Below are 27,740 nucleotides of genomic sequence, written 5' to 3'. Positions count from 1 at the left end.
CACACACACACACATATACACACTGCAAGTTTACTGCTGTTGGAGGAAAAAAATAAAAGAATCAACAGCAGGGACATGGATGCAATTATTTTAGGAAATAAGGTAATCATCACATGATATTGAGATTTCATGAAGCTACATCTTATTTGTGTACCTTCCCTATCACACAAGTCCATTTTCCTATCTGACAACCAAACTTTACAAAAAATCTTTTCTTTCTTGAGAGGGTTTTCAAAGGTATAAAATACTGAGTTGTTGTAAGGACAAGCAGGTCCCAACTGTGGTCAGTGATTCAGGTAACTTAACCGTCCTTCACAGCCTCACACCACTGTCCCAAGACAAGCAGCCTTTTCCTAGATCCTAAACCACAAGGAATCCCCAACTAAGTATTTCTGGAAATAGGCAAAATGAACACAGTAATTATTGTTAAATATGCAAAGGGCTGTGCTACGGACAAAGGTAGCAAGCGGTGCAGATAAAGTGGGAGTGTTTACAAGAAGGTAAAATTGGGTTTAACAATTAGAATTTTCTAACAATTAGACCTCACAGAAATAAAACAGATTGTCTGGTTGCTTGGATAGTTCTTCACACTTGGATAGTTTAAACTCTAAGAAACGCTACAAGGTTCCCTTGGAGGCCCTGGACTAGATGACCACTCTGGTTCCTTCAAATATGAAGATACAAATTGCTTAAAAGCTCGAAGACTGGCGCACGCCTGTAATCCCAGCACTCTGGGAGAACGAGGTGGGAAGATTGCTTGAGCCCAGGAGTTTGATGCCAGCCTGGACAATATGGCAAAACCCTGTCTCCACCAAAATACAACAATCAGCCAGGTGGGGTGGTGCGTGCCTGTAGTCCCACCTACTCAGGAGGCTGAGGTGGGAGGATCACCTGTGCCCAGGAGGTGGAGGCTACAGTGAGCCAAGATCACACCACTGCACTCCAGCCTGGGCGACAGAGTGAGATGCTGACACAATTAAAAACAAACAAACAACAACAACAAAAAAACCCTCGATGACTTCAGTTACCCAGGACGGAAATGTTTTCCCCAAATGCCTCTGGTTTTAGTAGTGACACTACTACTATACATCAATGTCTGTGACTTTAATACAAATCAGACTGAATAATGCCAAACTAAAGAACATGAACTCCCCGTATGCCAATGACCTGCTACCGTAAGATAAGCTGAGAACAGTGCTAAGGGCACAGTGTCTGCTCCCCAGCTTACCTCCCCTTGCTGTCCTGCATGTTGGGGTTGGCACCAGCCTGCAGAAGGTCCTCTGCAATCTGCGCCATCTCAGACATCACATCTGCTGAGTGTTTCTTTGAACTGTACAAGGCCACGAGGTGCAATGGCGTCTCCTGGGCACCCAGTGTAGCGGCATTGACCAAGGCCCCATTCTTAATGAGGAAAGTGGCAGCAAAGAGATCTCCTTGAAAAGAAATAATAGAAGAAACAGTAACACATGACAACACTCAGGGCAAAGTATTCTGGCCAGTGCTTCCTCAAGAGGCAGCAGAAAGTGACTGCAGACAAAAGAGCAATAACTAGATGTGTCTGAAGGAACCTCTTGGGGCATCTGTAAGTGGAAACTCATCATTGAGATCATGGAGTTCCAGATGAATTCAAAAGGCTGTGCTCAATTTTTGGTTACCTGTTATCACTTGTCGTGCCTCCTCACCTCAGTATCCTTTCACTGTTTGAGAATACTAGGCTGGGCCAGGCGCGGTGGCTCAAGCCTGTAGTCCCAGCGCTTTGGGAGGCCAAGGCGGGCAGATCACCTGAGGTCGGGAGTTCGAGGCCAGCCTGACCAACATAGAGAAACCCCGTCTCTACTACAAATACAAAATTAGCCAGGCGTGGTGGTACCTGCCTGTAATCCCAGCTACTCGGGAGGCTGAGACACGAGATTTGCTTGAACCCAGTGGGCGGAGGTTGCAGTGAGCTGAGACCGCACTATTGCACTTCAGCCTGGGCAACAAGAGCAAAACTCCATCTCAAAAAAAAAGAATACTAGGCTTCTATTCTTCAAAGGCCTCTTTTGGTCATCTCTCAAAAGGATTTCCAGGATCCCTCCCCACACAATTTCTCTCTCTCCCTCTCTCTTTCTCATTTCCTGACCACAGCTTGTACCTAACTAAGCAACACTACCCCCATTCTGCTGTTCTTGCATACAGGTTCTACTCAGAGTAATCCCAAGTCTGTTTTATTATTATAAAATTTCTTTTCTTTTTAGATTTTTTTTTTTTTCCCCAGACAGAGCCTTGCTGGAGTGCAGTGGCACAATCTCAGCTCACTGCAACTTCCGCTTCCGAAGTTGAAGCAATTCTCACGTCTCAGCCTCCCAAGTAGCTGGGACTATAGGCACGTGCCACCACACCTGGCCAATGTTTTGTATTTTAGTAGCAACGGGGTTTCACCATGATGTACAGGGTGGTCTCAAACTCCTGAGCTCAGGCAAACCACCTGTCTCAGCCTCCCAAAGTGCCGGGATTACAGATGTGAGCCACTGCACCCTGTATCTTTTTAGTTTTATAATTTCATTATATACACTTAACTGACTTAACAAGAAGTTTACAATGAAACATTTGAACAGAGTATCTGTACACATTACTATTTACAAAAATTTCACATGGTAAATAACCTTGTTGTGGAAACAAAATTTCTTTCTAAATCCCTTCCACTGACTTAACTCTGGCGGTATTACAGAGTCTACCTAGGACTATTTACAGATATCAAATCAACACTGAGGAACATCCCAGGGCTCTGGAAGCCTGAGGCGGGAGGATCGCTTGAGCCCAAGAGTTCGAGACTGCAGTGGGCCGTGACTGTGCCGTTGCACTCTAGCCTTGGTGACAGAGAGAGATCCTGACTCAACAAAGGTTGAATAACTCACAGAAAATCCATTCTTCTTCTTATTGTTTGAGACAAAGTCTCACTCCTGTCACCCAGGCTGGTGCACTGGCATGATTATGGCTCACTGCAGACTCAACTTCTTGGCTCAGGGGATTCTCCTGCCTCAGTCTCCTGAATAGCTGAGACTACAAGCACGCATGCCACCATGCCTGGCTTATTTTTTTATATTTTTAGTAGAGATGGGGTATCACCATGTTGCCCAGGCTGGTCTCCAACCCGTGGGCTGAAGGGATCCACCTGTCTCAGCCTCCCAAAAGTGCTGGGATTACAGGCATGAGCCACTGTGCCTGGCCAAAATCCATTAATTTTAATAGCTTCATTTACCATCTTTGACTATTTATGCTCTGTAGAAGTGAAAAAAACTACCTTGACATGTTGACAAAAGGCCAAGAATTAAGAGGAAGATGTTAACAGTATACATTTGTGAAAATACTGTCAGACACTAGTAAAGAGAAATTGACTCTAGATTGGTTCTACAAATACATGGTTAAGCTCAGAACTAAGCAATCTGACAAGTGGCCATTTAGTGTTAAAAATACTTGTGAAAAACCAGTTAAAGTATACTTGTCAAGTTAACTTGGAGGATGACAAGGATTAAGCAATTAAATTTGTTGTAAGATTAAAAGTTCAGTCTTCCTTGGATTTAGTTATATTTAAAATTTAAAACATGCAAACACACTACAAATATATGAAATTTATCGGCCGGGTGCGGTGGCTCAAGCCTGTAATCCCAGCACTTTGGGAGGCCGAGACAGGCGGATCACGAGGTCAGGAGATCGAGACCATCCTGGCTAACACGGTGAAACCCCGTCTCTACTAAAATACAAAAAACTAGCCGGGCGAGGTGGCGGGCGCCTGTAGTCCCAGCTACTCGGGAGGCTGAGGCAGGAGAAGGGCGTAAACCCGGGAGGCGGAGCTTGCAGTGAGCTGAGATCCGGCCACTGCACTCCAGCCTGGGCGACAGAGCGAGACTCCGTCTCAAAAAAAAAAAAAAGAAAGAAAGTAAGGCAAGAATAGCAAAGCATCATTACACATGGAACAGAAACCGTTACCAAGGCTTGGGGCATCACGCCTTCCTGGGGGAAAGCAATTGCTCTCAGTAGCCTCCAGGTGGCACCCATGAGCTCACACCAGGAAACTCGGGTTTTGGGGATTTTTTTGTTTTGTTTTGTTGGAGACACGGTCTCACTCTGTCACCCAAGCTGAAGTGCGGTGGCATCATCACAGCTCACTGCAGCCTCGACTTGCAGGGCTCAGGGGATCCTCCCAGCTCAGTGTCCTGAGTAGCTGGGACTACAGGTGTACGCCAACATACTCAGCTTTTTTGTGGTTTTGGTAGAGATGGGTTTTGCTACTGCTGCCCAAGCTGGTCTTGACCTCCTGGGCTCAAGCAATCCGCCCACCTCAGCCTCCCAAAGTGTTGGGATTACAGGTGTGAGCCACAGCGCCTGGCCTGGAAAGTCTTTCAAGGGTTCAGTTAAACATCTTCCAAATCAAACTCATCTGCAACTTGCAACTTGACGTCCCCATGTGTAACTCTGATGGGTGATAGCAAGTTAACCCAAGAGCCTGGATTCAGAGGTACTTTCTGCAGATTCCGTCTCCATTTCACCAAGGTCTACAGGATGAATTTCTTGCAAATCACACCCTTCTTCAGCTGGATGATCCCCAACATGCGGAACAACATCCCAGAGTTGGATTTGCTGGTCCCATGAGAGCTGACTATACTCCTTAAATGTGTGGGTGATCTCGGGATGAATGCTGGACTGTTGAGGCGAACTTGGAACTTCTTTAAGGTATGGACCGCAGGCAATGGTGTTCTTCCCATAGTCGATCTGCTTTTGTCTTTGCATCAGGACACTTTGGTTCCTAATTGTTAGAATTTTGAGTGCAGACCCCTTTGAATCACAACCTGAGATGATTTTCTCTCTTCCAAAGTTTTCTTTTCATACCTTATGGTATCATTTCATCTCCTTTGACCACACATCTACAGTCTGAACATCTAAAATGGAGTTTCAGGAGTGGTAAAGCTCTCTTGAGTCTGTTGCCGGTATTCCTGTGCACATTTTCATTTGAATATACAGGTTTCATCTGGTTCTCAGTGGGTATGAGATTAGAAAATCATTTGCTTTTGTTTTGGCTTTTGGTTTTTTGAGATAGGGTCTCACTCTGTTGGTCAAGCTGGAATGCAGTGGTGCCATCATGGCTTACTGCAGCCTCAGCCTCCCAGCTTCGAGCAATCCTCCTGCCTCAGCCTCCCAAGGAGCTAGGGGTACAGGCGCATGCCACCCTGCCTGGCTCATTTTAAAATATTTCTTGTAGAGATGAGGTCTCACTATGTTGCCCAGGCTGTACTCAAACTCCTGGCCTCAAGTGATCCTCCCACCTTGGCCACCCAAAGTGCTGGGATTACAGGCGTGAGCCACTGTACCCAGGTCGACTGCCTGGTTTCCAATACTTCCCATCTGCTCTATGCTTTCCTCCGAGGGCCCATCTTGCTACAGAGTGTAGGTTCTGGCACTGGGGCAGCCAGGAGGCCTCAGACGCTGACTCGTTCCTCAGATGCTGGATTGGCCCATGCCTGATTGTTTTTTTTTTTTTGGTATTCACACTGTCTTACACAAAACAGACCCTGGGGAAACGTTTGGGAAGAAAATGGACTGACTGGTTAGGGCTATTGGGTTCTACTTTATCAGAAAGGCTCTTATTTGAAAGAATTATGACTTCAGGTAACTTAACCATTTTCCAGTAAGTCCCTTCTCTTGAAATATTTTGATTCTTCTGCTCCCGTTTTGGGTGGGGTAAGGGGTGCAGAAGGGAAGCTTAGATTTTATAGTACAGACGCAGTAAAGCACTGCAGGCAGCAGGTAACATGCATACTGGGGGCTAGGCTAGGTCAGGCCTTTGCTATCCATTTATACATACACACAGAGGGCCCTACTCTCTAGCATGAACAAACTCTGCATGGATTTGATATAGGAGAAAATATGTAAAGACAACAATATATTAGCCATAGAACTAAATATCCTAGAGACAGCCACTTACATTCTGGGAGTAGAAAGAAACTTTAGAATTATTAGGACAATGGGCCTTAATGAAAAGCCCAAAATATGAGATACTCAGGGGAGAAGGGTCCAAAATATGAGATACTCAGGGGAGAAGGGATAATGTAGCTTCATTACCTTTAAGCTTAAAATATATTCCAAACTAAGACACAAACACATAGTGGTCAGGCGCAGTGGCTCCTGACTGTAATCCCAGCACTTTGGTAGGCCGAGGCAGGCAGTTCACTTGAGGCCAGGAGTTTGAGACCAGCCTAGCCAACATGGTAAACCCAATCTCTACAAAAATACAAAAATTAGCCAAGCGTAGTGGCACGTGCCTGTAATCCCAGCTACTAGGGAGACTGAGGCAGGAGAATCACTTGAACCCAGGAGGCGGAGGTTGCAGTGAGCCGAGATTGCAGCACTACACTCTAGCCTGGGCGACAGAGCAAGACTCTGTCTTTAAAAAAAAAAAAAAGAGAGAGAGAGAGAGATAAATACACAGTAAAGCTAAGACAAGATAGGTTAACGAAAAATGTGTAATACACCAAACATACAGAAAATAAACTGGGCAATACTGCACAGGTATGTGAAAACCTATGAATGATCGGATTCAGATGGATAGCATGATAAAAAAATGTTTGTATCTTAAATCCTTAGGTCCCCTTAGAAGAATTATAGACTTTGGATCAGATTTATTTTATTAATAAGATCCACATATACAGTTTTTACTTATAATCATACATATATATAAATATATTCACCCCAAAGAAGCTATTTAGAAATTACTAGAAGTAGAAAATTAGTCAAGTTTTACATTAAAAGAAAGTCAGCCCAGAGGGTACATAAAGGAAAAGGACAACTGATATCAGAAGAGCAGAACAAAGGGAGGGAACAGAAAATGTCACAAGCACCGTTTATAAGGTTTCTGTCAGTAAGAAAATGGTTAACACATTTTAGAAAGACTTTAAATCATCAGAAACAGTTAAAACAAAAACTAGTGCTTAAAAGTTTCAGTTACTTCATCACCTCATTCACTGACACTGCCAGGTAAATGAGGCATGACTATTACAATCTGTCCACATAAAACTATTCCTAACAAAAAACTTCACACTCAAAAAATCCATATACAATATTTCTTTCAATGCAGCTTCTTGACAGTTCTATTCAGCCAGTAGCCTTCATTATTCAATTAATACAAGCCATATTTCATGCTGCTGCAGTTGGCGGCATCATTTTCAAATTTACTAAAAATAATTAACAGGAACATCCTACTTAAGAAACCCATCATCTGGGCGCAGTGGCTCATGCCTGTAATCTCAGCACTTTGGGAGGCCGCGGCGGGCGAATCACCTAAGGTTGCGGGTTTGAGACCAGCCTGACCAACGTGGAGAAACCCCATCTCTACTAAAAACTCAAAATTAACCAGGCATGGTGACAGGTGCCTATAATCCCAGCTACTTAGGGGGCTGAGGCAGGAGAATCGCTTGAATCCGGGATGCGGAAGTTGCAGTGAGCCAAGATAGCGCCACTGCACTCCAGCTTGGGCGACAGGAGTGAAACTCTGTCTCAAAAAAAAGAAGAAAGAAATCCACTGACTGATGTTGGTTATTAAGGTAAAAAAGTTCAGAAAGAATTGTTTTTATCAAGTGAAGACTCATCTTCTTGCTCAAATCAGGCTAATCCAAGGAGATGGCCTCTCTCCGGCCAAACATGTGCCCGCTGTGGACTCCCGCAGAGACACTGCCTGCCTGTTCCACTCTTCAGATAAAATGACTGCTATACTCGGTTATTAGGATGATCACTGACTATTTTGTTGACAGATTCCAATGCATGCTCAGAACTAAACTGAAATCTCATATATTAAAGACTTTCACTCTTAACAGTTAAAGTGAAAAAAACTGCTACAGGAACTGGACCTGGTTACGGCATTTCCAATGCAGGGGCAAGGGATGAACGGCAGGGTTGACCCCGCCAGTCCCCTGGTAATCAATGCTGGGTGTACCACTAACATTGCCTCGCATTCTCTGAACAAACCAATAAAGCAAAAGTGATTCCCACTTTAGGGATAAGGAAGACTCAGAATGTGACTTGTCCAAGGCCACAGAGTAAACAGATGAGCTGAGATTCAAACCTTGGTAAATACAAGCTTGATAGCCAGTGCTCTGTCTACCGTAATATGTGACACTCTCTAAAGTTAGCAAAATCACGTTTATTATACCCACACTGTAATCCACATACTTGCAGGCAATTAATAAACTCAGAGTGGAGGATTAAACCATCTGAAAATAAACATCAAAAATGTATCACTAATTCTTGGCAATTCTCGTAGCTAAGCAATCACCAAAATATTTAATAACTCAAAGATGTTTTATCATCAAACATAAGAATTAACTCCCTGGGAGGAAAGAAAGAAAATTCTCAGCATTTTTTTTTTTTTTTTTTTTTTTTTTTTTTTAGTTTAAACAGGGTATTTGTTTTCCAAAAATAAAACATCTCAAGACACCGAAAAACAGTGTGGGAAAAGAAAACCATTTCCCCACTGGGCATCCATGGCTCGTGCCTAAGCTGACTGTTGGCTGCGCTTCTGCACGGCCCACATAAATGCGGCATTGGGGAAATGCATCTGCTCTTGACAACTGACATAACCTCGCAAAGCATTTTTCCTAACCCAGTGGTGAGCCAAACAATTCTCCTCTCTTTACCAAAGCCAGCAAGCTCCAAGCAAAACTCCAACACACATGGCTTATAAAGCGATACTTTATTAAAAAAAAACCTTTGCCAAAAAAAAGGAACAAAAGCTGCGCAAACAGGACCACATCTGATGTAACTACATTCCCCACCAACTAGGCAGCAATTTGTGGAAATGGCAAAAATGTAGCATAGACAATAAGGCGTGATGACAATACGCATCATCAAAAAACGGCGAAAAATCATAGATAAGATGAGCCGGAAATGAGTAAATTTCTCTCTTTTGATAATCTTACTGTAAATAAAAAAAGTGGCCATGGCCAATGCTAACTTCAAATTCAAAGTCAAAAAAACCCAATCCCTCCAAACAAAACTAAACGCTTTGACACTTTGGAAAACGCCTTTCATTCCTCACTGGCAACTTCTAGCCTCCGTATACAGAATTTCCTCTGCTCAAAAAAATGGACCATTGCAAAGCAAAAAAATTTCAGTCAGGATTCACTTGCCGCGACTTACGAATTAGTAAAGACCTATGGAAAAGGCCGGGGCGCGGTGGCCTCAAGCCTGCTAAAATCCCAAGCCACTTTGGGAGCCGGACGGGCAAGATCACGAGCGTCAAGGGAGATCGAGCACCATCCTTTGGCTAAAACACGGTGAAAAACCCCGTCTCTACTAAAAAAATACAAAAAAAAAAAAAAAAAAACTAGCCGAGGCGCGGTGGCGGGCCGCCTGTAGTCCCAGGCTACTCCGGAGGCTGAGGCCAGGGAGAATGGCCGGCGCTTGAAAACCGCGGGGCGGAAGCTTGCCAGTGAGCCTGGAATCCGGCCAACTTGCACTTCCAGCCGGCGCCGACAGAGCGGACTCCGTTCTTCAACAAAACAAACAACAAAAAAAAAAGACTATGGCAAAAAAAATAAAAAAACAAAAAAAAAAACCAGTATTGTTTTTTCTTTGACAATTCATTAAGATTAAAATGTTTTGTTCTCGGCCGGGCGCGGTGGCTCACACCTGTAATCCCAGCACTTTGGGAGGCTGAGGCGGGTGGATCGCAAGGTCAGATCGAGACCATCCTGACTAACACGGTGAAACCTCGTCTCTACTAAAAAAAAAAAAAAAATTAGCCAGGCGTGGTGGCGGGCACCTGTAGTCCCAGCTACTCGGGAGGCTGAGGCAGGAGAACAGTGTGAACCTGGGAGGCGGAGCTTTCTGTGAGCCGAGATCGCGCCACTGCACTCCAGCCCGGGCGACAGAGCGAGACTCCGTCTCAAAAAAAAAAAAAAAAAAGAAAGAGAAAAAGATGTTTTGTTCTCAAGTCTATCATTTCTATATTCTTCCAACTACTAACAATGCATTCAAAATATAGCTACAATTTCAAATAATTTTGCTAGAACGCAATGACACTTTATCAATTTATCATAATAGAGGTCTAGCCTGTTAAAGTGAACACCCCGAATCTAAGAATATGTTTAAACATTTATGGTTTTGCTACTATCCTCATATCTGTGGTAGGGTACAAAAGCAAAACCTTCCTAGCACAATTCCTGGAGCAAGTGACCCACTGAACAAGCAAACACGTAAGTGCTCACAGGTAAAGGTGCTTCTTCACACGAAGTACTGCCTTTGTAGCCTTTCCTCCCGGGGCCCTGTTGGCACTGGGAACAGCCAAACCAACGAGGTGCAGGGAACAGCTCTTGAGTGCTTCCTCTGACCCAGTGATCAAATTCTCAATCATGTACCCTGTGAGTACAGACTAGAGAAGCCTTTGAGAATTGTGGGAACAAGGTGAGAAAGTCTTCAAAAATGACTTGGATAAAAATAAAACTGCCTGCAGGGAAAAATATAAAATATACTTCTTCCTACCTCTTTGGATTCCTTTGTGTAACAAGCTCCAGCCATTCTTGTCCACCATGTCCACGTCAGCTTTGTGACTAACCAGCGTGGTGGCAATACTCTCCAGTCGTCGTGAAAGGGCTAGATCTAATGCCAGATCTCCATTATGATCCGCTTCGTTCAGCTTCCCAGGGAGCTACACGAACATGTTTGTGAATTAGCGCCCAGTGGGTAAAGAATGCGACCTATTTTCATTTCTCCCGCCTTGACCCTTAAATATCATCGCTAATACAAATGTCAAATTTAAGTACTTCAACACTGCTTACTCCCCAAATTCAACTTCATTCATAAACTTCTATCAGGCTTCCTCAGGGTACATGTGTTCAGGGAGTACTGTATGAATGGGGACCACAGAGCAAACATAAACAATGTGGGAGATGATGTAAGGGCCCCCAGGAAAATGTGGACAGAATGCTGTGGGGCACAAGTGCCAGGCAGAGGTTCAGAGAGCTTTATGGTGAACAGCTAATGCTTCCATGAAAGGTGGTGGCGTGCTTATCTCATTTTTCCCAGCAGTTTAATGTCTCCCCACACACTGGACACCCAGGATAAAACATACTTCATTCCCATCTGTCAAGAGCCATTACATTTCTTTCAAGGTCATGTGATGGGCAGAATTACAGCCCCCTAAAGATGGACATGTCTGAATCCCCAGAACCTATAAACATGTCACATTACACGGCAAAAGGCGCTTTGAGGATATGATTAAGGACCTTGGGATGAGGAGAGTATCCCAGATTATCCAGGAGGCCCGATCTATCTAACCACACACATCCTTCAAAGTGAAAAAGGGAACCAGAAGAACAAGTCAGAGAGATGTGACATGAGAAGCACCTGACCCACCACTGCTGGCTTTTAAGACAAAAGCCGGGGACTATGAGCTAAGGGCTATGAGCTAGGGAATGTGTGGCGGGCTCTAAAAGGTGGGAATGGCCCTCAGTTGACAGCCGCCAAGAAAAATGGGGACCTCGATCCTGTAAGTGCAAGAATCTGAATTTTGCCAAAAACCCAAATGAGTAGGAAATGGATTCTCCTTGAGTCTCTGGAAAGAAGCATAGCCTGCTGACACCTTGATTTTGGGCCAGTGATTCCTGTCCTGGACTTCCAACCCACAAAACTGTAAGGCAATACATTTGTGTTGTTTTAAGCCATTAAGTTTATGGTAATTTATTATAGCAGCAAAAGTAAACTAATACAGATTTTGGCACCTGCAAGTTAAGAAGCGTTTAAAAAAAAAAAAAAAAAACTACCTAAAAGCATATAAGAGGTTTTAAATTAGGCAATGGGCTAAGGCTGGAAGAATTTTGAGAAACATGTTAGAAAAAGCTCAGATAGCCTTGAACAAACTATTTAGTAGAAATCCGTACATTAAGGACTGTGCCAGTGACGGCTCGGAAGAAGCGAGCAGCAGCCTGGAGAAAGACAAGTGCGTTAGAGTTCCAGGAAATGAAGAACAGGAAAGGTGGCTACAGTACCTGGGAATCCATTTCAATCAGATAAAGGAAGACCACGTCTTCTCTCTCCACTTTGATAGCTTTATGTAACGGGTACTCCGTCTTGGATTTGATCATTTTGTATAACAACTGAGCACTCATGCTACTGAAATCCTCCTTTCTCAGGTCATCCTAACAATTCACAACACAGTAAAAAGCAGAACAGATACAAAGCAATACACACAACTACCATTTAGTACGCCCTTAAAACGCGTCAGTCAGGCCCTACTTTAAGGGCCTAACGTTTCCCAACTCATTTACTTCTCCCCAAAACCCAATGAGGTAAGCACTTGATCATCCTGATTTTACAGAAGAAAAAAGTAAGGCATAAAGAGATTAGATAACTTGCTCTAGTTCAGACAGTCCTTAAATGGCTGGGGAACCAGAAGGCTGACGTTCTGAGCCTCACTCTTTCCCCTGGCACTACTGTGCCTCCCAGTGAGGTGGCAAAGCCAAGCCACGCTTACCTCTAACTGGAATGCGCCCCGAGGGGGCCTCACCTGAGAGGAGGGAGTCCTCTTCCCACCCCCCGAAAGACGGCAGTTAGAAAATCAATCAATTCCAACTTCCACAAGCAAGTCACTCCACTGAGTCACAGCTGGTCCCTATTACTGCAAATCTCTATATTTCTACATATTTTAACAGAAAGGTTACCAACTCGGTTTCAATTCCTTAAAATCCAGCTCTTCTAGCTACCTTTTCTGAAACTCTAAGGCTTTTCCTATGACGTTGTTGAATAGCAAACAATTCGCAGAAACTAATTTGTAAAAGGTAGCACCAGCCCTAATTTTTTAAGACTGCAAACAACAACAAAAAAATGTGAACCACTGGCCAGGCGCGGTGGCTCACATCTGTAATCCCAGCACTTTGGGAGGCCGAGGTGGGTGGATCACCTGAGGTTGGGAGTTTGAGACCAGCCTGATCAACATGGTGAAACCCCATCTCTACTAAAAATACAAAAATTGGCCGGGCGAGGTGCCGCACGCCTGTGATCCCAGCTACTCAGGAGGCCGAGGCAGGAGAATCACTTGCACCCTGGAGGTGGAGGTTGCAGTGAGCTGAGATGGTGCCACTGCACTCCAGCCTGGGCAACAAGAGTGAAACTCATCTCAAAACAAATAAAATAAAATAAAAAATGTAAACACTGTTCTTTATGATGAAACAACCTAAGAAAGGGAAATCTAAATTTAAAGATGCTCTCCACCTGATGAGGAGAACAAGGGCAAGCTCAGAAACCGTGCTGCTGAAACTGTGGGGTCTGCTGGCCACGGAGCCACACCCTATTCCTGCAGCTCATCAGCAGCTTCCACAGATGGAGGGTGAAGGCAGGCGATGCTTTCAAGACTGTTTCTGGACCTGAGCTATCTTTTTTGCAGGGGTAGGAGACGGAGTCTCGCTCTGTCACCCAGGCTGGAGTGCAGTGGCACCATCTCAGCTCACTGCAACCTCCACCTCCCGGGTTTATACGATTCTCCTGCCACAGCCTCCTGAGTAGCTAGGACTACAGGCACGCACCACTGAGCCCGGCTAATTTATGCATTTTTAGTAGAGGTGGGGTTTTACCATGTTGGCCAGGCTGGTCTCGAACTCCTGACCTCAAGTGGTCCACCCGCCTCAGCCTCCCAAAGTGTTGGGATTGCAGGCGTAAGCCACCGCGCCCGGCCAGACCTGAGCTATCTTTTGTCCTTCTGCTCTGAAATCACAGAACTATCAGAATTTGAGTTGAAAAGAGTCTCACAGATCATCTAATCAAACTATTTATTCTTCAATTGTGTAACAAGAGAAAACTAGGTGCCAGAGAGGTCACTTTCCATGGAACCAGGTCCCAAGCCACGGTCTCTTGACTGCCAGCTAGAGAGCTCTGTCGACACCCTCACCCTCTCACTCACCCAATGACTTGCAATAATTTCTGCACAGTAGTTCATCAGCGTGCTGGCATTCAGCTCCTCCGCCGTTTGGTAGAAGCGAATACAGTTCCTGACATTCACTAGAGACATAACACCCTTCTCACATCTGTAAGAGAGTATTCATGATGAGCAGTATTACTGGACAAATATATTCACAAATGAACAAACCAAAGCGATCATCTGTGTACTGGCTGGCTACGTCCTATTAATAACACTATGGGGTAAGGGTAAGCTAAGTAGTTATGAATAAATTACAGTTGGTCTCCCATATTTAAAAAGTACTAGAATTTCATTATAATATTTCATTGCTCAGTTCTGGTCAGAATCAAAATAACCTGCAAATAAACTTATTAAGCATAATACCCCAACTGCCTTAACAATACACACATGACACTCGCTGATCACATAGACAGGTAACTGTCGAATCAAGCACAAAATGGATCAACCTCTGTCCTTCAAAGAAAATTTAATTGTATGGAACACTGCTTTAGTTCCCACTAGCACAACTGTATTATGCAAACAGTGTGGCTTAGAAATAGTTTCAAATACGAGGCTCTATGCTTCAATAATTAACACCTCCTTAAAAGCTCTCCCTGCTGGTGCAGTGGCTCACACCTGTAATCCCAGCACTTTGGGAGGCCGAGGTGGGCAGATCACCTGAGGTCAGGAGTTGGAGACCAGCCTGACCAATGTAGAGAAACCCCATCTCTACTAAAAACACAAAATTAGCCGGGCGTGCTGGTGCATGTCTATAATCCCAGTTACTTGGGAGGCTGAGGCAGGAGAATAGCTTGAACCCGGGAGGCGGAAGTTGCAGTGAGCTGAGATTGCGCCATTGCACTCCAGCCTGGGCAACAAGAGCAAAACTCTTGCCTCAAAAAAAAAAAAAAAAAAAAGAAAGAAAAGAAAGCTCTCCCATAAGATGTATGTGTATGGTATGTGAATTATAACTCAATATAGCTGTCTTTTAAAAGCCCACCTAGGATCACCTGAGGTCAGGAGTTCGAGACCAGCCTGACCAACAAGGTGAAACCCTGTCTCTACTAAAAATACAAAAATTAGCTGGGTGTGGTGGCGGGCACCTGTAGTCCCAGCTACTTGGGAGGCTGAGACAGGAGAACTGCTTGAACCCAGGAGGCGGAGATTGCAGTGAGCCGAGATTGCGCCACTGCACTTCAGCCTGGGCGATGGAGCGAGACCCCCTAAAAAAAAAAAAAAACCCACCTAAAATATCTATAATGTTTAGAAAAAAAATAGCCAAATCGACCAGGCATGGTGGCTCACGCCTATAATCCTAGCACTTTGAGAGGCCGAGGCAAGCAGATTGGCTGAGCTCAGGAGTTCCAGATCAGCCTGGGCAACATGGCGAAACCCCGTCTCTACTAAAAACACAAAAACAAATTAGCTGGGCGTGGTGACATGCACCTATAGTCCTAGATACTTGGGAGGCTGAGACACAAGAATTGCTTGAACTTGGGAGGCAGAGGCTGTAGTGAACTGAGACGGTGCCACTGCGTTCAAGGCTGGGTGACAGAGCAAGACTTGTCTCAAAAAAAAAAAAAAAAATTAGAAAAGTAGCCAAATCATAGTACATCCCCCACACCAAAAAAATCAGGTTTCTACTATAACAACAAAACCACAGTACACCAAAATAGAGAAAAACTGGCTACAATGGATGTCCTCATAAAGCCAAGTAATAACAAAAACAAGACTCTTTCAGAATCATTAATAAGGAAACATGGCCAGGTGCAGAGGCTCACACCTGTAATCCCAGGATTCTGGGAGGCCAAGGCAGGAGGATTACTTGTGGCCACGAGTTCAAGACCAGCCTGGGCAACATAGCAAGATCCTGTCTCTACCAAAACAAATGCGGTATTAGCCGGGCATGGTAGCGTGTCCCTGTAGTCCCAGCTCCTCAGGAGGCTGAAGTGAGAGCCCAGGAGTTCAAGGCTACAGTGAGCCGTGATCACACCACTGTACACCTGCCTGGATGACAGACAGAGACCCTGCCTGAAAAAAAAAAAAAGAACATCAACTACGTCATAGAAGAGAGAGCTGAAGGCAGGCAAATAGGTCTCTGGTAGCAAAAGCAGGACCACATCCGTAGTCTGGAAGATGCCGCATTGGAAAGACCACACTTCCTCTATGCTGTAATTCCTGGAAGTCTTAGGGAGTCTCCCATGAAACCAGGTCTATGAGGAAAAGAAGGCCAGGGCACAGTCCTTCACCTCCCCCTGCCTCCACAGCTCCCTCCAAATCAGGTTCACCTCCAAGGGCAGCCACAGAGGACTAGTATGGTTTCACGAGATTTCCTGACATCTACCATTGTTTTCCCTGCCAGCAGCCTCCACCAAAACTCTTTCTAATCACAAAGGCAGAATGTGGTGGACAGAGCAAAATAAACAATGAGGTAAAAAAAAAAGACCTGAGTAGAGACACATTGAACTTTAGGGGACAAATGACTTGAGCTCTCTGTGTCCCTGTCTCCTCTGTAAAATAAAGATGTTACTCTACTTCAGATGTTTGAGGAATACTTGTGTGTTTGTCAAGATGGAGGAGAACTGGTTACACTCAACACAGCTAGAGGTATGTAGTAAATATGCTCACAAGTTTGAGGTCCCTCTCCTAGCCCTTCTCGTCTCTAAAGCCTGAATTCCTTTACGAAGGAAAAAGCACAAAAGGAAATCACATAATTTTAATAACCCACATTAGTGGATTTCAGTACTGTTAACCATAACTAGCTAGCAGGTAATTTCCAATCGTAACAGATGAGCTTTAGGTAACAGATGTAGAAAAAGACCATGGGAATGGGTGATGGCGGAAGGAAGGTCATGAGAAAGACCTGGGCAGAATGCAGAACACGCTTTTTTTTTTTTTTTTTTTGAGATGCAGTCGCGCTTTGTCGCCAGGCTGGAGTTCAGTGGTGTGATCTTGGCACACTGCAACCTCCGCCTCCTGGGTTCAAGCGATTCTCCTGCCTCAGCCTCCCAAGTAGCTGGGACTACAAGCACGTGCCACCACACCCAGCAGATTTTTGTATTTTTTTTTTTTTTCAGTAGAGACAGGGTTTCTCTATGTTAGCCAGGATGGTTTCAATCTCCTGACTTTGTGATCCATCCGCTTCGGCTTCCCAAAGTGCTGGGATTACAGATGTGAGCCACCGCGCCCCATCTCAGAACACCCTTTCTTTTACTTTTTTTTTTTTAGAACAGCCTTTCTAAATCTCACGAAGGAGAGGCTAGGAGCAAGAATACAATCTTGGACTCATTTCTCTATTTAGCAGTAAATGCAAGGACCTGCTTTACACTAAGACCTGTCAAAGCTTTGGGGTTTTTTGTTGTTGTTGCTGGTGTTTTCTGAGGCAGAAGTTTGCCCTGTCGCCCAGGCTGGAGTGCAGTGGCGTGATCTTGGTTCACTGCAATCTCTGCCTCCTGGTTTCAAGTTATTCTCCCGCCTCATCCTCCAGAGTAGCTTGGATTACAGGTGCCCACCACCACACCCGGCTAATTTTTGTATTTTTAGTAGGGACAGGGTTTCACCGTGGCCAGGCTGGGTGCTTTGTTTTTAATTAACATTACTGACTTGGTGTAAGGAAGCATCTCTCCCAGGGCACTTTAAAAATCATGTTGTTACAATATTTAAGTAAGTTACATTAAGAAGTTATAATAATAAATAAGAATGTAAGTTACATACAACAGCATTATATTGCCTTTTTTTTTGAAACGGAGTCTCACTCTGTCACCCAGGCTGCTGTGCAGTGGCGTGATCTCGGCTCACTGCAAGCTCCGCCTCCCGGGTTCATGCCATTCTCCCGCCTCAGCCTCCCGTGTAGCTGGGACTACAGGCGCCTGCCACCACACCCGTCTAATTTTTTGTATTTTCAGTAGAGATGGGGTTTCACCGTGTTAGCCAGGATGGTCTCGATCTCCTGACCTCGTGATCCACCCGCCTGGGCCTCCCAAAGTGCTGGGATTACAGGCGTGAGCCGCCCCGCCCCGCCAACAGCATTATATTTCTAAGCCCCAGTTTTCTGTACCATTGGTTTCTCCAAACCTGCAGCACACCACAGCAATGCCTGACAAAGTCACTCTAACCTCAGCCATGAAATCTGAGCATCCCAGGAGAAAAAAACCTCTTTTCAGATAGCTTTCAGAAGCTTTTACCATTTTTACAACTAACATCAATCTGCCTTCCTAACATCCTAACACCAGGCAGCCTAATACACAGGAAGATCTCAGGGAGTAAATGACGCACATTTGTAAAGCACTTTACAAAGCACTTTTACAGACAAATGCTGAGAACCTGAAAATTCCATGCACCTCCTTTTTAACTGTCAAATGACATTGCGCCAAGGGACTCAAATATGTTTCATGAAGGCAGATCTTTTATTAAAGCTGGCAGACATTTCACTGTCACCAATTCAGGATCTCCAGAGTGCCATTTGCCATTTGGATAGATTATAAATAGTAACTGACATGATTTACGCAACCAAAGCACATGTCATCTTATTTAGAAATTTACATTCTTGCTTCCTATATTCTCTTTGAAAACAGCAAGACAGACTAACTTTCACCCGAAGGGGATTTTTTAATTATTATTTTTAACTTTAGAGTACAGAAAGGATACAGATACAGAAAAAAAATAAAACTTTTTTTTTTGAGACGGAGTTTCACTCTTGTTGCCCAGGCTGGAGTGCAGTGGCGCGATCCAGGCTCACCACAACCTCTGCCTCCTGGGTTCAAGCGATTCTCCTGCCTCAGCCTCCTGAGTAGCTGGGATTACAGGTGCCCGCCACAATGCCTGGCTAATGTTTTTGTAGTTTTAGTAGAGACAGGGTTTCACCATGTTGGCGAGTTTTAAAGTATACAATCAAGCATATATTTAAACGTCCCACAAGCTCCTGTCTAGTTTTCATATCACTCTTGAGTGGATGTGGGAAAAGAAAATGATTGAAAAGAAAATGACAGAAGGAGAACAATGATTTAGTTACAAATGACTTTTTTCTTTACATCATTCTGTATTTTCCAAATATCATACACTGAACATGTATTATACTTTTGTAAGCAGAAAAAAATTAACCCATTTTTTTAGTATACATTAATTCTCTCTTTAAAAAAATTAGCTGGGCACAGTGGCTCATGCCTGTAATCCCAGCACTTTGGGAGGCTGAGGTGGGCAGATCACCTGAGGTCAGGAGTTTGAGGCCAGCCTGGCCAACATGGCAAAACCTCATCTCTACAAAAAATATAAAAATTAGCCAGGTGTGGTGGCAGACGCCTGTAACCCCAGCTACTCAGGAGGCTGAGGCAGGAGAATTGCTTGAATCGGGAGGTGGAGGTTGCAGTGAGCCGAGATTGTGCCACTGCACTCCAGCCTGGGCGACAAGAGCAAAACTGCCTCAAAAAACAAACAATTAAAACAGCCTGGTGCAGTGGCTCATGCCTGTAATCCCAGCACTTTGGGAGGCTGAGGCAGAAGGATCACTTGAGGTCAGGAGTTCAACTGGCCAACATGGTGACACCTTGTCTCTGATAAAAACACAAAATTAGCTGGGTGTGGCGGCACATGCCTGTAATCCCAGCCCCTTGGGAGGCTGAGGCAGGACAATCGCTTGAACCTGGAGGCGGAAGTTGCAACGAGCCGAGACTGCACCACTGCACTCCAGCCTAGGTGGCAGTGAGACTCTGCCTAAAAAACAAAACAAAACAAACAAAAAATAAGAGTATTTTCTTCAGTGTGCCCTCTATGGTTAAAAAAAAAAAGAAAGAAAAGAAAAAGAAGTATTTTCCTGATTAATTCTTACTATAAAGACTTTCATCAAATTAGTGCCAGCATTCCCAAACCACCGAGATCCCCACATTACAAAAAGAGCAACGCCTGCTTCACACCGAGCCGCGCCTGTCACCCGTCACCCGTCACCAGCACCCTTGACCCTTTCATTCGCTATCCCAAGCATGTAATTCCTTCCAAGGACAGCAGGGGGCACTCTGTGACCCTTTAAAAGCTAACACTTGACTCCACTCCTGGTGTCTTCCACTCCAGCTCTTAAGAAAGCCATGACAGATAATAACTCAATACTCACATCCAACAATACAAAATTAAGCATCTGGTAATGTTGACAGTTATGAAGCCTACTCAGTCAATAAACAACAAACCGTTTAATTAAAAAATCCATTACACAGATTACAATTATCTAAACTACTCCAACCCCAGGACATTTTATCAAAGCAATTTAATTTACATAACCAAGTTTGACAAGGTCAACAGGAGAAAGTTCAGGAAGTCTGGAAAAAACATAAAGACATAAATCATACTCAACCTAATTAAAATCCGTCTCATTTCACTCTCACCAAGACTCCTCACCCAAACAAATTAACAAACAAATGAAAGAGTTAAGTGAATGGCCTCAGTAACAAATCAGCTCTGCTCATAACCTCATGCTCTGTGTGCCTGTAGACTGTGGACCTGCTTTTGTGTTTTAATTATAGGATTTAGATATGAAAATGCACTCAAACCCACATCAGTAACAGACAGGAGTAAGCTGTCCACTGATTTCACGTGGGGCACAGTGAGCCCTCCCGGGAAAACACCAGCCCATGATGAAAACGGCAAGCAGCTCTAGGCAGCAGAGTCTCTCTGGGGAAAACACAGCCACAGGTGGAGTGCCTCCTGATGACTAAAACCATCCCTTCACTCACCCAGGAGAAAAGCCATTCCTTTACGCCCCCAAGGGAATACAAGAGCTCACTAAATGCTGTAAAAAGACACTCCATTGGCCGGGCGCGGTGGCTCACGCCTGTAACCCCAGCACTTTGGGAGGCCGAGGCGGGTGGATCACGAGGTCAGGAGATTGAGACCATCCTGGCTAACACGGTGAAACCCCGTCTCTACTGAAAATACAAAAAAAAAAAAAAAAATTAGCCGGGCATGGTGACGGGCACCTGTAGTCCCAGCTACTCGTGAGGCTGGGGCAGGAGAATGGCGTGAACCCAGGAGGTGGAGCTTGCAGTGAGCCGAGACCGCACCACTGTACTCCAGCCTGGGCGACAGAGCGAGACTCCATTTCAAAAAAAAAAAGACACTCCATCACCAGGCTGATTACCAAGAGCCACAGCTCCAATAGACAGATGCTCCCGGACTTCTTGTCTGACATTATTTAGTGAACGTTTTGTTTTCTGTTGTTCTAAAATGCCAACTTGGGAGAGCAACAGAGAAAATGCAATATAAAAACACAGCATGCTATCTCCTTGAAAACCTAAAATGCAGTCACTTAAATGAAGTGAGATCTCTGGAACACTCCCTATGACACTTATTTGGACAATATTTTCACATATTCATTTAGGCACTCATTGTTTCCAACAAAGAGATTATGACTAAGGATTTCATTCAACTCGATGTATCAGAAAATAGGGTAAAATGTCAAGGGAAACAGAAAGGGAAGGAAAGCTGGAAGTTTGGACAATGGATTATATTATTTCATATTTAATTTTCCAGTTTATACAATTATGTAATTTCAGGTAACAGACCAGTGAAAGAAAAGAGCAAAAAAGCTTTAGCAAAATTTAGCTACAAAATAACACAAAGCAAGGGAGGTAACAAATTCTCTCCCCACCATCGCCTTTAAAGGAACACCTTGCGAAGTTATTTACATTAGCAGAAGAAGCTGTTTTCCAGAGCTCAGCATAATTAAAGCACAGCCACCACCATCTGAGGTGCTTGAATATATCTGCTGTGACTTGCCTCTCCCTGAGGAGCTGTAGCTGAAACCGATTTGCTAGTTTCATCAATTCAGTCAGGAACACATCATCCTCTCTGAACTCCAACTCATCTGTATAGATCCAGCGAAGCATTGTCATCGTCACCTCAGGGTTAGCATCTGGTTGAAGAAAAAAAGTAGAGAGAACAACTGAAAAAGCATAGAACGACACGCTTAGACTTTCTCGAGGGATCCCTAAAATTTGAGGCTAACAAAGTAAATGACGGTACACCCAACTTAAAGGAATATTACACAGCCATTAAAAATGGTGACTCGGCTGGGTGCAGTGGCTCACGCCTACAATCCCAGCACTTTGGGAGGCCGAGGTGGGTGGATCACCTGAGGTCAAGAGTTGGAGACCAGCCTGACCAACATGCTGAAACCCCGTCTCTACTAAAAACACACAAAAAATTAGCCGAGCGTGGTGGTGCATACCTGTAATCCCAGCTACTCAGGAGGCTGAGGCAGGAGAACTGCCTAAACCTGGGAGGCAGAGGTTGCAGTGAGCAGAGATCGAGCCACTGCACTCCAGCCTGGGTGGCAGAGGGAGACTCCGTTTCAAAATAAATAAATAAATAAATAAATAAATAAATAAATAAAATGGTGACTCAGCAGTCTGGGCAGCATCTGACTCTAAAGTTTGGCAGTGGGCAGTGAGTGGGGAAATGAACCTACGAAAGATACATGGAGTAAATTGGGGAAATATTTGAAACATATGACAAAGATTTAATCTTTTTTTTTCTTTTGAGACAGGGTCTCACGATGTCACCCAGGCTGGCATGCAGTGGCACAATCACACCCCACTGAGGCCTCCAACTCCCTGGGCTCAAGTGATCCTTCCACCTCAGCCTCCTGAGTAGCTGGGACCACAGGTGCGTGTTGGCATGCCGGGTTAATTTTGTATTTTTTGTAGAGACAGGGTTTTGCCATGTTGCTCAGGCTGGTCTCGAAATCCTGGGCTCAAACAATCCACCTGCCTCAGCCTCCTAAAGCGTTAGGGTTATAGGCGTGAGCCGCTTCACCTAGCCTGAGTTAACATTCTTCAGAATAAAAGACCTTACTAATCAAAATACAAAGATGGACACCCAGTGGAAAATGGGCAATGGATACAAATAGGTAATTCACAAAGATAAATAAATAATGGCCAATAAACCTTACCGATAACCAAATACGAACTGAAACCAGAGTATTCTTTTATCTCAGAGACTAGCAAAGATTTTTTAAAGAACATAACCTCTCATACAGCAACTACATATGTAGATATTATCTGAAGAAAGTAACTGGACAAATACAGAAAATGTACTAAGATGCTCAGCACAATATTATTAACGAAAACTAGAACAAAATCTTAAGAGTCCAACAATGGAGAACTAATTAAATAAATTACAATATACATACACACTGAAAAAATGCAATTAAAACTAGATAGATATATACTCAACATAAGATATTTACTACATAGGCTTTTGAAAAGTAAGCTAAAATACTTGTATAAGATCTCATTGGCTGGGTGCAGTGGCTCATGCCTGTAATCTCAATGCTTTGGGAGGCCAAGGTGGGTGGATGGCTGGAGCCCAGGAATTCAACACCAGTGCGGGCAACATGGTGAAACCCTGTCTTTACAAAAAATACAAAATTACATCAAAATCTCAGAAATCACCACTAAAGAACTTAGCCATGTAACCAAACACCACCTGTTCCCCAAAACTACAGAAATAAGAAAAAATTAAACAAAATAAAACCAAAAAATATAAAATTAGCCAGGCACATGCCATTAGTGGTGGCATGTGTCTGTAGTCCCAGCTGCTCAGGGGCCAATGTGGGAAGAGAAATTGAGCCCGGGAGGATGAGGCAGTACCGAGCCGTGATTGCACCACTGCACTTCAGCATGGGTGACAGAGTAAGACCCTGTCAAAAAAAAAAAAAGAGAAAAAAAAGAAAAGAAAAAAAACAGGTCTTGCTTTTGTTAGATACACTTGTGTGTATATGCATGCATACATATATATATATAAAATACCTACACACACTACATACATGGAGAGGCAGATACATTTTCTGTGTTTGTCTCTCAAGAGATTGGAAGGATACAGACTAAAATATCAATGCAGGTGGAATTTATAACTAATTTTCCTTTAGCTTAATTTTACTTTTAGCTTTATTTTATTTAAAGAACACGCATTACTTGTGCAATCATTTTAAGTTAAAATAAAGACTGTACAGCAACTTGGGGAAATGTTTGGGATGAGAATCACAGTATAAAATATCTAAACTATTATTTCAACCAGAGGTACCTCTTGATTAGTCAGAAGAAGAGTGACAGAGGAATACTTAAAATCATGGTCAACACAAGTAATTCTCACAGTGTGGTCCTGGGCTAGGAGACTCAGCCTCATCTGAGAACTGATTAGAAATCTGATTCTCAGTCCTACCCCAGACCTGCTGAATGAGAAACCACAGATGGGGCCCAGCATGTGTCTTAACAAGTCCTCCACGTGATTCTGATGCTCACTAAGGTTTCAGAAACCGTACTCGATTCTTGATTACCTAGGAAAGGTGCAACAAGGACCAGGAACGCCTTATTAACTTCGTAATTAGGAAACGGCTCATTAGCTCTGATTAATCTCCTTTCCAACTAGAGCGCGGAGGAGGAGTTTGAAGGGGCAATGTCAAGTGAGTGGACTTGAAGACCCCGACTTACCTGCAACCAGGTTAATTCACCATCATCTCCTAAAACAACCAGATATTAAAAGTAAAAAAGAGGAAAAAAAAATAGAAAAGTGAAATACACTAAAATGATAATATTGTAGTCACTATGTTAAGGTTTTTTCTTTTTTCTCTCACTGAATAATGTAGTAATAGCACCTTTTTTTTTTTCTTTGAGACAGAGTTTCGCTCTTGTGGCCCAGGCTGGAGTGCAATGGCACGACCTAGGCTCACTGCGACCTCTGCCTCCCGGGTTCAAGAGATTCTCCTGCCTCAGACTACCGACGCAGCTGGGATTACATGTGCCGGCCGCCATGCCCAGCTAATTTTTTTGTATTTTTAGTTGAGATGGGGTTTCACCATGTTAGCCAGACTGGTCTTAAACTCCTGACCTCAGGTGATCCACCTGCCTCAGCCTCCCCAAGTGCTAGGATTACAGGCATGAGCCACCATGCCCGGCCAGTAATAGCACTTTATAATGTTTTAAAAGAGAAAACATTTTAACATCAGACAGAAAGCTAATTAGATTTATTTAAACAACTAACTTAGGAGGTACTTCCGCTAAGCTGTCTGAGGTGTCCATCGCAGATCTTGGAAGTAGGCTGAATTTCTAAGCAGGCTTTGTCAATTGGGTTCAATACCTCAGTAATCATCTTACTGAAAAAAAAAAAAAGTAGGCCATGTGATTTGTCCAGAGCAACGAAAAATGCTTCAAAACACATCCTACTACTCTCACACGGCCTGATCTTGAAGACGGCTCATTCCTAACTGCTGAGAGAATCCCCAGTACCACCGCCCTCAAACACCTTCCCTGCAGTCGCAGTTTCTTCAATACTATTTGAAAATTTGCCTGGTTAAACTTGACCTGTACAAGTAATAAACCAAAACCTAGATTATTTTAAAAAAATGTTTTTAACTACTTTCAGTAGGGATTTCTTGGGAGGGTTTGATATTTCAAACAAAATGAGGTTCAAGTGATTTACGAGCTTTCCCACTCCTGCCGCGACTCTTCCCCTCATCTACAAAATACACCGAGGATACATTCACTCTGTGATTCAGATGAAGCAGCCAGTGGTATAAGGGTAGGCAGAGAACCATGAACAGGAAGGACGGTGTGTGCTGCAACTGTGTACTTTTGAGTAAACCATCCAGCCTGTCTGCTTCCAATCTACTTAAGCAAGTGGCTGTAAAAGTCAGATGACTGCACAAAACAGGAGCTCTCTCTAAAAGGAGTAGACTCAGAAGAGAAAGCAGTTGGCCCCCGAGGCCTGCGTGATGGAGGTAATCATCCCCTCAGAAGGCCTGGCACACAAGCCAGAAAAATCTCTGACTTAAACGATGAAAGGTAAAATAACACTTAGACTTCTGACTTTGTTTCACTGCAGTCCAGGATGCATGTAAATATACTTTGGAGACCTTAGGATTTTCTATGTGGCCTAGTTTTTTGTTTTGGTTTGAATTTTAAATAAATGTTTTGCAAGACATCTGAAATGGATGGGAATAAACCGATCTGTATGCAGTTAACCTTTAAATGAAACATACTGAGTAAACTGACTTTGTTTTTTACTTAATTTATTTAGGGACAGAGCCACTGTTGCCCAGGCTGGAGTACAATGGTGCAATCACAGCTCACTATAGCCTCAACCTCCCAGGCTCAATCGATTCTCCCACCTGAGCCTGCCGAGTAAATCGGACTATAGACACATAGCACTGTGCCTGGCTACTTTTTGCATTTTTAGTAGAGACAGAGTTTCGTCATGTTGCCCAGGCTGGTCTTGAACTCTTGGCCTTAAGCAATCCTCCTGCCTTGGCCTCCCAAAGTGCTGGGATTACAGGCATAAGCCACAGCACCTGGCTGACTTTGTTTTTTTAATCCTCTATTTTTAATCTGTGAAAAGCTGAGAAAGGTGTTTTTTGAATCTCCTATTATGACTCTGGTTTAATTAAATTCTCTTGAGTTTCCAACTGTTTTTTTTCTTTTCTTTTTATTTGGGTCAGAGCCTCACTCTGTTACCCAGGCTGGAGTGCAGTGGCGCATTCTCGGCTCACTGCAACCTCCACATCCCAATTCAAGCGATTCTCCTGCCTCAGACTCCCAAGTAGCTGAGACTACAGGAGTGTGTCACCACACCCAGCTAATTTTTGTATGTTTGTAGAGATGAGGTTTTGCCACGTTAGGCAGGCTGGTCTCAAACTCCTCACCTTAGGTGATCGGCCCACTGTGGCCTCCCAAAGTGCTGGGATTACAGGTGTGCGCCACCATGCCGAGCCCTATTTTTGTTCTTAATCTACTTCACACAAAAGTTTTTGCTTCCCCTACTTCGGACGATGCCACCGAGGCGGCGACGGCGGCGCGCTCTGGAGGTCTGAAGCCGCTACTGGCTGCCACGGGCCAGCGGCTTGATGAGTTGGGCAGCCGCCCCCGCTCGGGGGCTGTGAGCGGCTCGGGGCCGCGGGTGGGCAGAAGGGCGGCAGGCGGCCATGCGCGAGGTCCCCGGAGCTGCAGTTGACGGCCGCGGGGCCCAGCGTGAGCCTCTACCTGAGTGAGGACGAGGTACGCCGGCTGATTGGTCTTGATGCAGAACTTTATTATGTGAGAAATGACCTTATTAGTCACTACGCTCTATCCTTTAATCTGTTAGTACCCAGTGAGACAAACGTCCTGCACTTCACCTGGCATGAGAAGTCCAAGGCTGAATATAAGCTGGGATTCCAAGCGGACAATGTGTTGGCAATGGACATGCCCCAGGTCAACATTTCCGTTTCCGGGGAAGTTCCACGCATTTTATCAGTGTTTTGGGTAGAGCTTTCCTGTACTGGCAAAGTACATGCTGAAGTTATGATACTAATGCAACTCAACTTGACTAAATTCTTCAAAGAATTTTACCATCTTAAATTTTAAACCAAGGAAAATGTGCACCAAAAATGGTCCTGTACATACAGTTACAACCACTTCTATGCGTGTTTCATATTAGGGGAGGGGTTTCTTGTGCAGTAATATTTCTCGTAGCAATAATATTAGCTGTTTTGCACCTTCATAGTATGAAAAGGGTTGAACTGGATGACAGCATTAATGCCAGCAGTAAGTTCCCAAGGGCTGTCTCAGCCATCCACCCAGACGACCCAGTATCTGAGGGCTGACACACCCAACAATGCGACTCCTATCACCAGCTCCACAGGTTATCCTACCTTGTGGACAGAGAAGAACGACTTGAGAAGTGTCACTCTTTTGGAGGCCAAAGCCAAGGTGAAGGAGAGGATAGCTCTAAAAGATGTACTCCAACAAGGTACTTTTGGGCATATTTTCCATGGAATTTTTTTTTTTTTTTTTTTTTTTTT

At 44.1% G+C, this 27,740-nt stretch overlaps 1 protein-coding gene and 1 pseudogene across 5 annotated transcripts in view; one reads left to right on the top strand and one right to left on the bottom strand.

Annotated features, from left to right (window-relative positions):
- ANKFY1 (ankyrin repeat and FYVE domain containing 1) overlaps positions 1–27,740 on the bottom strand; it is a 97,702-nt gene that overhangs the window by 29,770 nt on the left and 40,192 nt on the right. For 4 of the 5 annotated variants that reach the window (XR_001882985.1, XM_017860190.1, XM_017860191.1 and 1 more), the window contains exons 4-8: positions 21,683–21,818; positions 13,925–14,048; positions 12,018–12,167; positions 10,513–10,678; positions 1,229–1,433 (exon numbers count right to left, since the gene is read on the bottom strand). Coding sequence is in view for 4 of the 5 variants with exons in the window: in XM_017860190.1 (XP_017715679.1) it covers positions 1,229–1,433; positions 10,513–10,678; positions 12,018–12,167; positions 13,925–14,048; positions 21,683–21,818 (781 nt within the window). In the remaining variant the exon portion in view is untranslated. Of the gene's footprint in view, positions 1–1,228; positions 1,434–10,512; positions 10,679–12,017; positions 12,168–13,924; positions 14,049–21,682; positions 21,819–24,946; positions 25,035–27,740 lie in introns of those variants that run through there. The other variant, XM_017860192.1, reaches the window with a different exon arrangement.
- Positions 26,663–27,740, top strand: part of LOC108520710 (tyrosine-protein kinase RYK-like) — a 2,594-nt pseudogene continuing 1,516 nt past the window's right edge.

This window comes from Rhinopithecus bieti, unplaced genomic scaffold, assembly GCF_001698545.2.
Source record: "Rhinopithecus bieti isolate Rb0 unplaced genomic scaffold, ASM169854v2 scaffold_54056, whole genome shotgun sequence".
NCBI lineage: Eukaryota > Metazoa > Chordata > Mammalia > Primates > Cercopithecidae > Rhinopithecus > Rhinopithecus bieti.
The sequence above is the reverse complement of the archived record's forward strand: the minus strand, read 5'-3'. Positions and strand labels throughout refer to the sequence as shown.